This window comes from Berghia stephanieae, chromosome 5 (assembly GCF_034508935.2).
Source record: "Berghia stephanieae isolate SIO BIC M18660-M18661 chromosome 5, UCSD_Bste_1.3, whole genome shotgun sequence".
NCBI classification, from domain to species: domain Eukaryota; kingdom Metazoa; phylum Mollusca; class Gastropoda; order Nudibranchia; family Aeolidiidae; genus Berghia; species Berghia stephanieae.
This window is the reverse complement of record NC_088364.1, coordinates 47,546,494-47,563,116: the sequence shown is the minus strand read 5'-3', so window position 1 is coordinate 47,563,116 and position 16,623 is coordinate 47,546,494. Positions and strand designations below refer to the sequence as shown.

The following is a 16,623-nucleotide window of genomic DNA, read 5'->3' as shown; positions in this document are numbered from 1 at the left end:
TTCGAACAAGTTCCCAATTGCCTTTGCACGACCTTTATGAGCGTTTATTGGGAACGAATTCGAAGTTTCAAACGCACGATTCATTACCTATCTATCCCCTCCATTGACCTCACCCATAATATTTTTTAGCAAAATGCGTTCTCTTTCTTCTTTTTTTCTTTTTTTTTTCTTTTAAACTGTTTGATTCTCTAATTTAACGACTTGACCTTAAGAAATACAATTGTGGTCAAATTATCGTTATGCGTCAAAATATATTTTTGATAAAATCGGATGCGTGCATGAAAATAAAGTCTTTAAAAGTGCAGCGTATTTTCTATAAGGCATAATAGAGAGCCCTCGAAATACTTTGGATATGACGATATTATTTATAACATCGATTTTTCCCCGAAAACCAAAAGGGTATAACAGAGTAAATTGTTTTGTTGGAAGTTGACAGCAAAAAACGCAAGGCATCTAGATCACACACACACACACACACACACACACACACACACACACATTTTGTCATTTTTTGTTTGTTTCGTCAAAATATGCCCTACATTTAGAAAGTACATTGAAGCACGTGTTATGAATATGACCCATCAACTAAAATAAGTAATTTTTTAGATAAGCCATATTTACTGGTTACGAGCAATTTGAAAATAAATAAACCATGTAGCTTCTCTTTTCCCGGCGAACATAATTATAACCAGTTGTAACAGTTGAAATTATGCTCGGAAAAGAAAGAAAAATGACCGGTTTAAAGGATGTAGCAGCGTTGTTTTCAGTCTATATAAAAGGGACACAATCCATGTAATATATTTTCTAAACAAAGCATCTTTGATTATTTCCCGTACTGACATTATTCAGGATGATAACAGAGATATTAACAAAAGTAATAATAATAATAATAATAATAATAATAATAATAATAATAATAATAATAATAATAATAATAATAATAATAATAATAATAATAATAATAATAATAATAATAATAATAATAATAATAATAATAATAATAATAATAATAATAATAATAATAATAATAATAATAATAATAATAATAATAATAATAGGGGCAGCGTGGCTCAGCGGTACAGTCTTTGTTTCGTACCCGAAAGGTACTGAGTTCGATCACCCGCCGCTGCGCTGTGTGGCCTTGAGCAAGTGACCTCGCCCTAGCTCAAATTGCTGCACTGCACTGCGGCCGACGTCTGGGTTTTTCCAGTCTTCCCTTGGAGTAGATCCTAGAGACAAATTTCCCCTATGGGTTAAAAAAAGGGAATTTTCAATAATAAAAATGATAATAATAATAATAATAACAATAATAATAATAATAATAATAATAATAATAATAATAATAATAATAATAATAATAATAATAAGAAGAAGAAAGAAGAAGAAGAAGAAGAAGAAGAAGAAGAAGAAGAAGAAAAAGAATGATAATAATAATAATAATAATAATAATAATAATAATAATAATAATAATAATAATAATAATAATAATAATAATAATAATAATTATAATAATAATAATAATATTAATAAAGATAATAATAAAGATAATAATAATAATAATAATAATAATAATAATAATAATAATAATAATAATATAATAATAACAATAATAATAATACTAATAATAATAATAGTAATAACAGTAATAAACAGGAAATAAGTAATGCATCAATGAAGCAGAGAATGAAGTTTATTGGTATTGATAAAGAGAAAGAAGCGGAGTAATATTTTATCATTTAACTAAAACTTTGAGACTCCTTTCCAAAACAAAGATACCAGTATTATTTACAAAAACTTTAGTCACTTGAATGTCAATACAATACGTAAATTACAATATTTAATGTATTAGTAAGAACTATTTTAGTTTATTAGTATCGTATATAATGGAGTCCACTATAATGTAAGAGAATCCGTATTTGCAGATAATCTCCAAAGAGGAACTACAAAGGTTTATCACCTTTGGGAAATTAATCTTAGGTAGAGACGTTTGATGGAAAAAACCTTTCAACTTTGTACAGAAGAAAACTAACGAGGTGATTTATTTCAGTTGTATAGAATAGTACGTAGTCATCCTTGCCACCAATATTACATTAAACGCGGAACTTAAGGTTATCCAAACATACGTCCTCTCGTCTCTACTACGCGTTTGAAACCTGGAATATATACAAGGAATGTCAAAACCGCCCAGAAGCTTTCGAAATGTGGTTGTGCAGAAGATTGCTAAACATCAAATGGTCAAATAGAATAACAAAATTAGAAGTTTTGCATAAAATAGGGAAACCCATCCAGATTGTGAAAATCATCCAAAAAAAAAAGGCAAATGGGCTTTCTAGGCCATATGTGGCGACGAGGGCACATTGAAAGCCTCACATTCAGTGACTACATAGAGGGGGGAAAAAGCCCGTCGTCGTCAGTGGTTGACGTTTTTGACCAGTTTGATGCTATCAACAAGAAACATCCCTACAAACTCAGAGTACCCCAGGAAGGCTGAGAATGGATCGTCGTAGAGGCATATGATAGGCAACGTGCATAGAAGCACAGGCCACGGATAAGCAATTAATAAGTAAGTAGATTTACTGGGCGGGGGTGATAATCATATGATATTTGTTTCAAGATTAGTTTTAATTCAGTTTTAAACGCCGGTTTACGTGCAACCATCATATCAAATGCTTTTAATTGAAAATATGTATTTGATGTTTAGGTTTAAATCGTTATATTTGTGATAGCTCACGGTGTAAATGTTGATCACAGTTTTGATCATATCAAAGAATATTTCACCTGAACCTTTTATTTTTACCTTTTGTTTTTGGTCCATAATTATTTAAACGCCTTTTTCCTATAATATATTTCGATGAGAATTAAGATCTTTTAATCCATAATTATTTTGATGATTTTCTGTTCAAACGCCATTCTTGTTTTCACACAACAATTTGTAAAACCTTTTTAAAATGTCATCTGGGACATCTCAGAACGGATGCAGCAATATGCACTGACCACATAATGATGTTTAGTTTTCATTTTAGAAGAAAATAGTACATTTTTATATTCTCTTTAACACTATTCTAGTGCAAAGTAAACAAATTAATTATAAAGTAAACACCCGCTTAAATTAGTATAGATGGGAATGAATAATAACTAACTTTTCTCATATTTCCTTCTTTTTAACTGAAACAATTAATTCATTTACCGTCAGTCTTTTTCCCGTTCTCCGTCAATAACTGGGAAAACTTTCAGTAATTTAGTAGACAATTGCAATAATTGATCAAAAGCTATCTACGGTCTGAGAAACAATATTACAAAAGATGACATTTCATAGGTGTATTTTAGCAGTAGCACAAGATCATCTCTCATGGTGGTTGCTGAATGTGTTTTCATAAAAGAATATTGAGAATGTCCTGGACAGAAAGAGTGACCAGTGAGGAAGTATTGAATCAAGAAGACGTTCTCGGTAGAAAGACTATAAACATTCGTTGGCAGTAAGAGTAATATTGACAAAGAGGTTTCGTTTGGGAAAATTGATTGAAAAAAAAAGATGCAGAGGTAAACTATGTTACAAGTCTCAGAACACGAAGTCGAGAGATGGATGCGACAAACATAGACTTTATGAGACGATCAGGGAATAGAAAGGTTTGGAGGGACATAATCGCCTAGGTCTGCCACAGATACGGTACCACCTGATGAAGATGATTGTGGCACGAGGGAGGCAGAGGACCTAAAAGATTCGTGTCTTCAATGTTTCCTTGGCCTTGTAATCCAGCCATTCAGTCAACGAGGGCAGCATGATGATATTGTCTTCATCCACGACTTGAAGGACGTAGTCTGGGATTCGATGGAGAACATTCTCTTCTACAATCACAATCACATTCTTAGGATTGGTCGGATGAACAAAGAACGTACACACCTGGAGTACGAATGAACAAAGCAATACAGTTGCGTAATTAAAATTATTTTTGAACTTTTGGTATTGAAATAAAAGTGTTAAGTGTGACCCACCGTCTGAAATCGGTTTTATGTCGGGATTAAACGCGTGCTGAAGTGTGAATCTAACGTCAAAATAATCAGAAAATGATTTTGTATTTGTTTTTTTTTGTTTTTTTTAGGTGTGTGTGGGGGGGGGGGGGCGGATTGTTGTATGGTTTTGGGGTTTTTTTTTTTTTGGGGGGGGGGTTGTTTTGTTTTTTTTTGTTGTTTTGTTTTTTCGTAATTTAAAATGATCATATTCATCCTCTTTAATAAACAGAAACTGTTTCACCAAAGTTTTATACACCTTTGGTACAAATTCAATTTTCAGTCTTTAAATCACCCCAACACAATACATTTTAGAGGCGATGGGTCACAAACATGCATTTTGATAAAACTCATTCCCACAGCTCAATTTTCATTATAACCAATGCACTTCACAATGTATGCTTTTTTTAGGCCCATGGTAGGCCGTGTGATACCAAATTTTAGTTTTATATAATTCGATTCGCCTGTTAGAGTCCGTTTTTGTACCATCACCATAAATACATTTATCTCATGTAATAACAAGGTCAGGACAACTATTTTCCGATTATTATAATCACCCAATCACTTTACATGAATTGAACTTGGAACAAGACAAATACGGTACTGATTCAACCCCTTGCACCAGAGAGTAAAACAGTTTACTTATCATAACAATGTTAAAAATAAAAGTTATATAAAAACCTTCATGATATTGTGTGCCATTTCATGATGGTCCAGAAAGTTTTCTGTGATGAGCAGCAAATTCCTCCAGCTGTTCCCAATTGACTGTGATATCAACAAAGGATCTTGTAACAAATCTCGTTGGTGGACAAATGTTCTGAGGCCCCACATATCTTCTAGATTTCTAATAGAATAGAATAAATGAACTAAACATTATCTGCCCTTCTGTGAAAAAATACGTTTAAAAATTTTGGTCAGATAAATCGCCCTTTAAAAATCGATCGATTAAATCGACCCTAATCTTGTCAAATATGTTCAAAGATAGGCCTTTCTTAAAGTCCAATATGGAGAGTTGGATCCGAATCGATTATGTTTACCATAGTTACCTCTTTATTCTCTCTCCAGGGACGGCTGGTAATAATGGGCAGGGTGGGCAAATACCAGCCTGTTTTTTCAAGTTATATGCTGTATTACCAGGTCCGAACTAATCTTATTTAAATTAGATAACTTGATACTACGTACTGAAATCAATTTGTGTGTATTTTTGATAGATTGAGAATCATCGTGCACCCCGTAATGCATAAACCAGGATACGCTCCTGTTCTTTTTATCTGCCCCCCCCCCCTCAACCACTCCACTCCGCCAACATCGTCATCTCATCGTCACGTCGCCTGACTACGGTGAACTCGGAGTTTGCTGTCTGGCCTCTCTAGTTCTAGGTCGGGCTAATTCAAATGAGCCCACCTTATAAACCAGTGAACACTAAATAGAGATTTTGGCAAACGAACTTTTTCTTATTTATTGCCTTACTTGTGCTGGTACCATTGATGTAATGACTTTGGGAAGGTTCCAGTATTGAATTAAATTTGTTAATTTATTAATATTATATCAAGTTAGTATTAACTTGTGTTGTTTTTATATATTTGTTTATCCATTTAAATTATTTCTTTTTTTCTCTCGTTTTCTTTAGTTTTAGTTTTTCAAAACTCATTTATTTATATTGCTTTCTTATTTGTTTTTTGTTTTGTTTTGTTTTTTCTTTCTCTTTGTTTTGTCTTTTAACAAATAAATTTGTTCTTTTTTTTTCAAATTCTTAAAGTAATTACCGCTGTATTTTTATTGCCAAACTAAATATTTTTGCAAAACAATGTAATTTTCTATTGTATTCCCTCTAATAAAACAAAACACTTTTATTCAAAAGTCACGACTAAATAAATATATAAAATACAACCAACATTTTGGTTCTCTCAACAATTGAATTAGTATACGAGAAATACTCTTCTGAGAAAAGAGAGAGTTGAATTCTAAGTTATAGAGGACATAAATACGTTTAAAGGAAGGGTGGGCAGATTCCGTACTTGCCCGTCCTGAAGCTAATACTGACATTGACATACATAAGACAGTTCGTGATGAAGAGGCAGGAAACTAGGGGTTGGTTGGGTAAGGAGTAAAGATAACACGGTCGTTATTGTTAACGAATGCATGAGGAGAGATTGGTAGCATTATTTTGTCTTAATTGTATTGTATGAATTATTGGCGAAAGCCTAAGATTAAACAAACTTTGTTTTTGTTTGTCTATTTTTGACTATGGAACTGATACTTGTCATAGCAGACCTGCCTACTTGAAATAGGAAAATAAAAATCGTAGTTTTCAGGGTTAATAAAATCGTAGATATTTTAACTACCCTTTAAAAAATCACCGGAATTTTCGTCTATTATAGGTATCAATTTTTTTTAAAAACGAGAAAAACTGATTGGAAACGTAATAATGATGGTGGTGGTAGTAATTATGATGGTAATATTAGTATTGTTATTATTATTATTATTATTATGTACGTTTTGGTGGTATTACGATTGTTGTATTTTTTGTGGTTATTAATGGTATCAGTTTATTGTTTGGTTCCATTTACCATTTTTTTCCACTTTCATGTATGTTGTCTTCAAATTGTGTGCTTTATTGGCGAAAGTCTAAGATTGAATAAACTTTGTAATATCGTATGGTAATCATCATTGTCGACGACATCGTCGTTGTCATCATAATCATCATCATCATGAACAACAACAACAACATTAACAACAAGTACTACAATAGCAATAAAAACAATATCAACATCATCATATAATTTCCGTCATCGTCTCCACAACTATCATTCTAACCAACAGCACCACCAAAACCACTACCATAATTACATCCTCCCTCACCGTCTCCTCTTCCTCCTCCTCCACCACCACCACCGCTACCACTATTCCAACCACTACCACCACCGGAACAATCATTCTAACCACCAAGAGAGCAGTAAAATGATGCATTTTGAGCTCTGAATGAAACTCGAGTCATATCGCTGTTGTTGCTTCTCGGTGAAAACTTTAAAGTTATTACGTACTACTGAAAACCAGTAATGTAACAGAAATATTAATCTCGCCGTTGAGGGATTAAAGCATCACTTTAATTTTTCGAGTGAACGAAATGGACCTGTATTGTCAAGGTATTGTCACATTATGTCTCGTCGCTTTATTTTTAGTTGTGTTCTCTTTCGTGATTCATTTTTGATTACGTTTGGAATAATTAAAATCTACTGGTATTGTCATTTCATTGTGAATGTGATTATTTGTGGTTGAAATATTGTAAAATTTTTTAGATGAAAAATAAATAAATAAATAAATAAATTTTAAAAAAAAATTTTTAAAAATTTTAAAAAATGTGTATATATATATATATATATATATATATATATATATATATATATATATATATATATATATATATATATATATATATATATGACCGAATCATCTTTGCCCCACCACTATAAATAGGCTAGAACCGCCACTGTCTCTCTCTATATATAAAAGAAACACACGTAAGGGAGCTTTGCAACTTTTGTTATTGCGGTTTTGCAATGAGATGTACAATGACATCAATTAAACAATCTATCAATCCTTGTAGAACTTCTATGTGAAAAGCAGCGACGCCAATGTCTAGCCTAGATGCACATCGAAATGGCGTAGTAATAAATAATATCATTTCTATCAATTTGATGGAAATCAAGATCACTTCAATCCGTGGGTCGATTATTGAATTTGAAAACCCAACTTGCATGTACTATTTTGGTTGTGTATATAATTGTCATAAAGATTGGAAAAGATCGTATCGATCAGTGCAAGACAAAGCATAAAAATCATGAAATAAAGTATCAAAAAAGTCTTCATCGTCTGGGGATCAAACTCAAACCTCCCGATTACAAGTGCAAAATGAGCACATAGCTTTAATACCGTTGCCCATGTCGGAAATATAAACTATTTTCGCCTAACAGAGGTCATATTTCGTCCTATATGTTAAGTTTATTGAGTTACAGAAATGTTCATTTTTTATAAGTAACTTGGTAAGAAATGATATGCATGTTTATACAAATACCTCAGTAAGACTTCCTTGACAAAGTCTCCGTCCTGGTCAGCGTAGCCAATAAAGACATCGTAATTAAAATCCTCTCTAGTCTTCAATCTAAAATCAGGCATGAAAAGTTGCATGAACTTGCTGACAAGCTGTGTTTTGTGCCTCAGTCCAAGAAAGGTCAGTGTGTAGGCAGTGGTCAAGACGAATAGCAGGATTAGCGAAATGAGAAAGTAGAACTGACCATTACATTGTCTCCAGAGCGGGACAACGTCAAAGAAAAACGCTGGAACGGGAAATATCAAAGCGTGTTATAACCCCCTTTCTTCTTTGCTCTAATGAAAAAAAGGGTCAGATAAAAAGCGATATATGACTGAGTAATGGCTCTTGAAGAGCTTGAACCATTTGCTTCAAATCTCATCAACATCTTTTAAAGCTCTGGATTCGTCCTGATTATCTTTAAAAAGCCCTGGGGAAAACTCTGCTCAGGAAAAAAAGGTGTAGACATAAACGTTTAAAAATCACAGACCCGTTTCAAAACTCTACCTTTTATTTTGTAAATCTTGTTTAAATGTTTTGAAAGGCATGTCAAGTTATATTCAGTTAATCAATCTGAAGAATTATTTTCTATCGCAAAAGTCAGACAGTGACTGTTTCGGACGCCCAACCCTACGTATCCATTGGGGGATCGAGTAGAGACATATTCATCAGTAACTCGACCCATAGGTCAATGTAACTTAGAAAAAAAATACGTTTATATAATCACAACACGTGTCTAACAGATTAATTTAAACATCGTATAGTTTTGTTTATGTGTAATTTTTCTGAGCTAATATTGTTTCCACTTTGAAAATCATCAGCACTGTCCTAAGTGTATTGCATAAGAAACCTAGACCAAGTTAGTAACATCTTGAATATTTTCAAAGTCGGACTGATTCACTAAGGAGCAAAAGTGTGATTTCAAAAGCTGATTCTAATCACATTGGAAGTGTAAAACCACTCGTCGAGAGGAATGGATATGTCACGTGTAATTGATCGTCTGGTCTCAGGCTGATGACATTTTATCTTCTAGTCTAAATATATGCTGGTTGTGAAAAAATATCATCCATACTCGCTCTTTTACGTCCCGTAATCCTAATAATCTGCCTTAACACCCCGCTACTAAAATAGTTATGCTACCTTATGAGTCAAGATCTAACCTATTCATTATTGGTCTTCCGAAGGCGTGGTTACATACATACTTCCAATGATTTTGAACCGGAAAAGTAGAAGGTGTGACTATTCTGCCCTATTCTTTATTATTAGGATTTCCTAAAAGAAAAATTGAACGTCATGAAAAACCCCAACACAACTTTTCCCGCATCGATTCCTCAGGAAAAAAGAAAGGATGGAGAGTACGTCCACTGGCATACAAAGCAACGAGCATGGACTTCAAATATACGAATAGTCTTAAATATTCTGTGATAGCAAATGATTACAAAAAGAAAAATGGAATAATATCATTATGAACCAGTTAACTGCCGTAATCTGGAAAACATGAATTTAAAAATTTGGCCAGAAAATCGTCCTTCAAACATTGATCAATTTAAATGACCCTCATCTTGGCAAAAACTCTCAAACCCGCGACCTCGCGAGGTCCCATGCTTACGGGTTTTTGCCAAGATGAGGGTCATTTAAATAAATCGATATAAGAACGGTGAGTTTTTTGCCAATTTCTTAATAAATACGAGTTGTTGTTGTTTTTTTTTTTTCTTCCAAAGTGCGACAGTTAACTAGTTAAACAAGTGGAAAATGTTGTTCAGTCTCGTATCCTTGCTATAAAAATGAATGAGGCCTTTAAAATTAAAAAAACATAATTTTTCTTTTTTTTTAGGATAGGCAACATCGAGAGCAATAATGTTCAGACTGACCAAGCCAGTTAAGGAAGAATGAGAAGAATGTATCACAAGGATATCTACCTGTATATGACAACTTTCCAGATTCTGTCATGCATGTATAGTTTCTCTCCATGTCCAAATAAATTGTAGTATCTCGAAGCCATTCTGTGAGAGGAAAAAAATTCAGATTTATATAGATAGTTCGAAGTTGACGTCACTTAGGTCTTTGTTGCTGTTTTTTGCATCCGCGTTTATGTGTAATTCTCACTAAAATGTATTAACCACACTATAAACGGTCATGGTTACACAGAGTTTTGTGTGTTGGTCCGTTATACTTCCGGATGGCAATGTTGTGAACTTCTTAACCAAGCGCATACCATCTATACAACGATACCTAGTACAACATGGGCAACATGGATGATTCCTGTTGACATCGGGCATCATGTCTGATGGATTACTTATGGAATGCCTATGCAACTGTATCTAATTGTACTTTGGGGGAAGGAGTACTTTTAAATTTAATACCCAATAAGCTCAAAGCGCTCAACAAGGGGTACCGATCTATTAGCACCACAACACGTAAGACAAGATGACATGTCGTCTGTAAGGCTGAAATGTAATTTTTTTTTAAGAGACAAAATTGTTAACAGTCAGGCACACCATTTCACACCTGAGTGAGATGATTTATAAAATGTGACGTAAGAGTCTCAACTTTGTGGAGGCAATACCATTTCACACCTAAGTGAGGTGATAGAATGTGATTTTAGAGCCTCAACGGTCCGAGGGCGGGTGACATACCAGACCACCAGGCCGTCCAAATGAATAAATATGAAATAAGAAAACTTGATGGGCAGACAGCAACATTTGAAAAGGTTCGTATGATACAATATGGCGGCAATGTGGTCTAGTGATATGGCACTCGCTTTCGGATCGGAAGCGCATAGTTGAGTCCTTTGAATAGGCTCTTTACTCACATTCTCTCACCGTACTCAGGTGTAAAATGAGTACCTGGCCGTTAACAGCGATGTCTTTGTCCGAAAAATTGTAATATCGCCTAACAGGCGTCATGTCCCGTCCTACATGTTAAATGTTGCTGTTGACCAGGGACTCCTTGTAAAGCGCTTTGAGCACATTTAGTGGATATTGCGCTATATAAAGCTCAATTTTTAAACAAAATGTTAACGTTCTTATTAGCATAATGAAAATAGATCCACAAAACGAGGTTCCTACCTCAAATCTCAGACCTCAGCAGCAATTATAGAATGGTGATTTGAATTTTTGGGATATTTTCCTTGTGTATTTCCAGCTGCTCTTGTGTTGTTTTGATACTAAATCCCCCTCCCACCTTAAATGTCCTATTTAGATCTATTTTGACTTCAACTAGTTAACTGTCGTACTCTATATAGACAGGTATTTAAAACTTTGGACAAAAATCTCGTCCTATATATATTATAAAAGATCATGGTTCAAAAATCTCATATTACGTGTTTAGTTTTATATATTAGGAATAAGATGGGTATGTTGAATTGGATTCGTTAACAAAATGTGACCGTAAAGACGGCTTAGTTAGTGAGAATTTGGCACGGTTTCGTGACAAAAATTTGTATTTTACTTAGACGAATCCCAAGCTTCTATATTGATACCCAAATTCATCAATCTGGCATCATATTATGCGAATAAACAAGTTGAAGAAAAATGAATTTGACCAATTGAGTGATTTATTCTAGAACGACACTTATATCAAAATTTGGCTAGAAAACTCGTTCTTTCAAATATCGACCTCGCGAGGTCCCATGTTTGAGAGGTTTTGCCAAGTAGAGGGTTATTTAAATCGATCGATATATATATATATATATATAATATAATATATATATATATAATATATAATATATATATATATATTTTGAAAGAACGAGTTTTCTAGCCAAATTTTGATATAAGCGTCGTTCTAGAATAAATCACAAAACTGGTCAAATTCATTATTCATTTTCTTCAACTTGTTTATTCGCATAATATAATGCCAGATTGATGAATGAATTTGAGTATCAATATAGAGCCCGGGATGTTGCTTATTAAGTAAAATACAAAGTTTTGTCACGAAACCGTGCCAAATTCTCACTAACTAAGCCGTCTTTACGGTTACATTTTGCAAACGAATCCAATTCAACATAGCCATCTTATCCATAATATTATAAAATAAGATTTTTGGACCATTATCTTATATATAGAGCAATGTCCTCTACGCGTGCTCAAGGTGCTATGCAAGGGGTACCATACCAACAGCAACAGTATTCTTAAAATTGATTTTAATCATTAGGTCATCATAATGCCGTTTTAAGACAATTGGTCTTAAGTTCATGAATGAACTCAATTTTTTATCGGCCGAGAACTTGAGTCATTAGCAAGCATTATAATAATTTTATGGCACAAGCATCTTTCATTAATTTGGACATTCACACTCGAAATTCTGATACTGTACTCACGTAAAAAATGTAAGGCCGAGCAGCCACACGAAATCTGGTTATCACTTACTAGAAGGCTGAAATTACGCACGTGATGGAGATGATGGTCAAAAGATTGTAAAGCCTTGCGTGTGAAGACAATGGAGTTCTTACGGAGGTCTAGTATCTCCAGACGTGGTGTGAATTCCAGGTCAAAGGGCAAACTTCCAAAATGATTCGATGCTAAACAAAGATTCCTAAGATTTCCACTGGAATGAAACATTTTATTGGGAAGCCATTGTAAACCATTTTCTGATATATCAAAATATTCCAAGGCGGGTACAACTTCTGCAACCTCTGATAAATACTTAGAGTTCTGTTTTGTGTTTCTCAAGAGAATCTTCTGAAGCTTAGGAAACCATTTGAAGAATGTTGGATTTCCCCCTATTAATGAGCCTGTAAGATCAATGCTTTCCAAATCATCCAGTCCCAAAATTGGGCCATTCAAGACGCCTCTGTTCTTAGTGTATCGGAAAGTAATGGAACGTATCTTATTTTTGTTTATTGAGATCTTTGAAGGAAAAGTTAAACAGAATGCATTATTCATAGTAATGTCTGTTAGAAACTCAGGAACGGTAATGTGCCACGCAGTCGAATATACTTCAGATATGTTCTTATATCCTGATCTGAATTTTGATGAAATAGACATCGTATCACGTTTTTCTTTGAATCCAAATCCCAGGCCCTGAAATATCATATCTCTTTGTGCAGCATTTTTTTTTCTTGTGGACATAATGTTGCTGTTGTCATTGCTATTCTCATATCTGCCAATACGATTATTCCGCTCTGCGTATCGTAGCCAGACGTCATTGTCACCAACTTGATTACCTGTTTCATATATAATTTTTTCTATATTTTTCAATCTAAATAATTGAAACCGATATGCGTTTGGTACCATTAGAGCACTAGATCCTTTACCAGTCACAAACCTTAGTGACCTGGTACACCGTCTCCAAGTAGCAGCTGTCAAGTCCTCCATGTCCATCGCTAATGCACCATTATTTAACCAAACAAAATTGGAAATGCAGATGTACCGTAAGTATTTAAGCATTTCAGAATTAAACAATCGATCCTGTAAACGATATTCTAATGTTCTAGGTGCTGAATAGTCGATCCCGATGTTGTCCAAGTACAAGAGGTCAAAATGTCTTCCTTCTAATGGACCCATCATCTTCATCATGTTCTTATTTCCTATGGGAATATGAACAACCTTTAACGAGGAGACATTCGGAAGATATTTGAATAAACCTTCACAACTTTCTTGGTCTAAATAATTCTGGCCGTATATTAATGCAAAATGTTTCACATTGGCTTGTTCAAATCCTTTCAGACTTTCATTGTTTATATTCTTGAGATTGTAACATGATATTTCCAAGCTATAAAGGTTTTTCAGCTTAGTGAATTCTTTGCCAATCGTCAGATTAGTAAAACTGTCGATTGTAAGATTTGTTAGTTTAGGTAAGGAGTCAAACAAATCTATATATTTGGAATAGTTAGGTGCGTAACCATAATTACCATTGTTATCAAGATGAAGAATCTTTAGTTTTGGGACTCGACGAAAGAAGCCAAGAGGAAATGCACCATTTATTATTATTAAATTATTATGTCTGAAATTAAGAACCTCAAGTTGGGCCAATCCTTTAAGAGCGTCCAACTCTAGGTTATTCAATCCACACACTGCGCACTCAAGTCGTCGAAGCTCTGAAAATTTGGAAAACGCCATATTCCGGAGAATTTGTATGTCGTTATTATCAAGTATCAAGGACGTGATATTTGAATAAGTTAGGTGTGCTATATCTTTGGATGTCATTCCTGTATTTGAGCAGTCGAGTTTGTTGCCTTGATATGGTGTATCACTTGTGATTGAACAATGCAGACTTGTACTAGTAGATGAAATAGCGAAGAGAGCGTACAAAATCCAAAGGATGACGAAGCCAGCAGTGACATCCTTTCCATCCATTATCGTAGTCAATCTGGAGATAGACTGAATTGATGGTTCGAGCGTTACTAATCAGCTACCAATCAGAATATTCCCTACAATTTTGCCCGTTTCGTCCCCTTGACTCTTCATTCCCAGTCAACTGTCAAACATTCCTTAATTTTATAGTTACCTTTAGTACATGCCCAACAGACAAATAGGTCAGTTTCATAGTAAGTAAGTATTTATCACAATATTTTGACAAACTGAAGAAGAAATTGCATCATAACACCTGACGACACCATGCATCTTTTTCAATCGTCTTTGTTAAAATTGTGAGTGATGTTCAGGATATGTGGACGTTTGCCCGAGTTATGGGCAAGTAATTCGACTTTCCCTGTTCAAAATTCTTTGAAGTGTGTAGATATGTAGCCATCTTTTTGGAGGACTAAAAATGAATTGTTTACATTGAATCATAAGGTGGCCAACTATTTTAAAGCAGGGTATATAGGCATATATTTGGGGATTATGGGACGTAAAAGAGCAAGTATGGATGACTTTTCTTGAAGATCAGCATATATTTAAACTAGAAAATTATATGTAATTACTCTGAAAACAGAAGTTCATTTACACAAGGTATGTATCCATTCCTCCGAAAGAGTAGTTTTACACTTCCAATGAGATTGGAACCAGCACTTACATCATACTTTTGTTCCCTCTAGCTTGTCAGTCATAGCAACAAGAGGTCACAGAGGAACCATCATTTATACTATTTCACTTTACGGTCATTGCTTAAGAGACAAAAATAAATATCTATAAATAGAACGAAGATGACGTCACTCAGGTCTTTGTTATTGTTTTTTACCACCCACGTTTATGAGTAATTCTCACTAAACTGTATTAACCAGACTAAAAACATTCAAGATTACACATAGTTTTGTTTGTTGGTCCGTTGTACTTCCGGATGGCAATGTTGTGAGTTTCTTAGCCAAGCGCACACTATCTATATACAGCATATCCATAGTTTTACAATGCTCAATACGTTTCATACTAGATCACTTATTAAACGAATGCAAAGAAGAAGATACTAGACATCGCCTATTCCAAAAACAATATAATATTATGACAGAATGCTTCAAAATGCTATATATATATTATGTCGAAGTAAAACAGATGTCAAGAAGTACATTATCAACGTTACCACTACCAAAAAAAAAAAAAAGAAAGATAAATTTTACTTGTTACTTTGAGAAACGATATCTATTGCCCTCGATAAAATAACACGCAGAGGGACCAAGATCGATCCCGGATGCAGTCGAGACTTTATTTCTGACCTGCCTGTCCACTCAGCAGTTATTGGGTAGCTGGGTCTGTTAGATCTGGCGGAAAGTACTTTTCGATATACTAGCAACAATTGCTTATGTCCGTTTCACGGTATAGAAACCGGGAAAAACTCCGACTCCATGGGCCAAATGACTCTGAAGGACTACTGAAAATTAAATATGTAATTAGTAATACTTGTGCTCTTGTGGTCTCAAACTCGTCTTTATATTACTTGCATTCTCAAAATCGTACATAGGTGCAAAATGAATACATGACCGATATCAACGATTCTCACTGTCGTAAAAAAATGTGAGAGCGATTTTAATGAGCATTGTTTGTCTACTTCGCTTTTAACCTTACTTTTTTGTTTCAATTTTGCAATTTACATTTCTTTCTGATTTTTGTTTTTGTTTTCCTCACCCGATATTATAGCCAGTTTTGCTGATATGTCTAGTTTGTATTATATTTCTTTAAAATAGTTGTAGATGCAGATATTACTTACCTACTTTATGTTGAAATCAACACTGAAATAATTTTAGAGACAAAATTACAATTTAACACTGACTGAAAAATAAAGATATATCAAAGTTTGCGGAAATAACGCAGCTACGATTGACTCCCCCCCGATCAGCATATCTTTATAATATGGCATAAATATCGTGACTGTATATAAAACATCGTAATCAAAGAAACTGCTCTTGTGTAACTTGTTCGACAAATACATCAAATCAGTCTATTGAGTTATGTAATTATACATGTTTACGGGTGTGTGGATGTCGATTTGTGTGAGGATTCCATGTGTACGATTTTGATTATAAATTTTTATTATTATTATTATTATTATTATTATTATTATTATTATTATTATTATTATTATTATATATTATTATAATATATACATATATATACATATATGCATGGTACCCATTTATATACTTAAATTAG

The 16,623-nt window shown here is 33.8% G+C and overlaps 1 protein-coding gene across 2 annotated transcripts; it reads right to left on the bottom strand.

The window, feature by feature from the left end:
* Nucleotides 1-1,672: 1,672 nt before the first annotated feature.
* LOC144973062 (toll-like receptor 2) lies at nucleotides 1,673-16,403 on the bottom strand. 2 transcript variants are annotated; one of them, XM_078915041.1, is made up of 6 exons: nucleotides 16,181-16,403; nucleotides 12,420-14,421; nucleotides 10,018-10,101; nucleotides 8,084-8,345; nucleotides 4,690-4,852; nucleotides 1,673-3,901 (listed from the first exon to the last, which is right to left on the bottom strand). In XM_078915041.1, exons 2-6 carry the CDS (start codon nucleotides 14,395-14,397, stop codon nucleotides 3,713-3,715), a joined length of 2,676 nt encoding a protein of 891 aa, XP_078771167.1. In that variant the 5' UTR covers nucleotides 14,398-14,421; nucleotides 16,181-16,403; the 3' UTR covers nucleotides 1,673-3,712. The 2 variants fall into 2 exon arrangements, with proteins under 2 accessions (XP_078771167.1, XP_078771168.1); XM_078915042.1 differs by having other exon boundaries at nucleotides 12,420-14,410; nucleotides 16,181-16,303.
* Nucleotides 16,404-16,623: the final 220 nt, after the last annotated feature.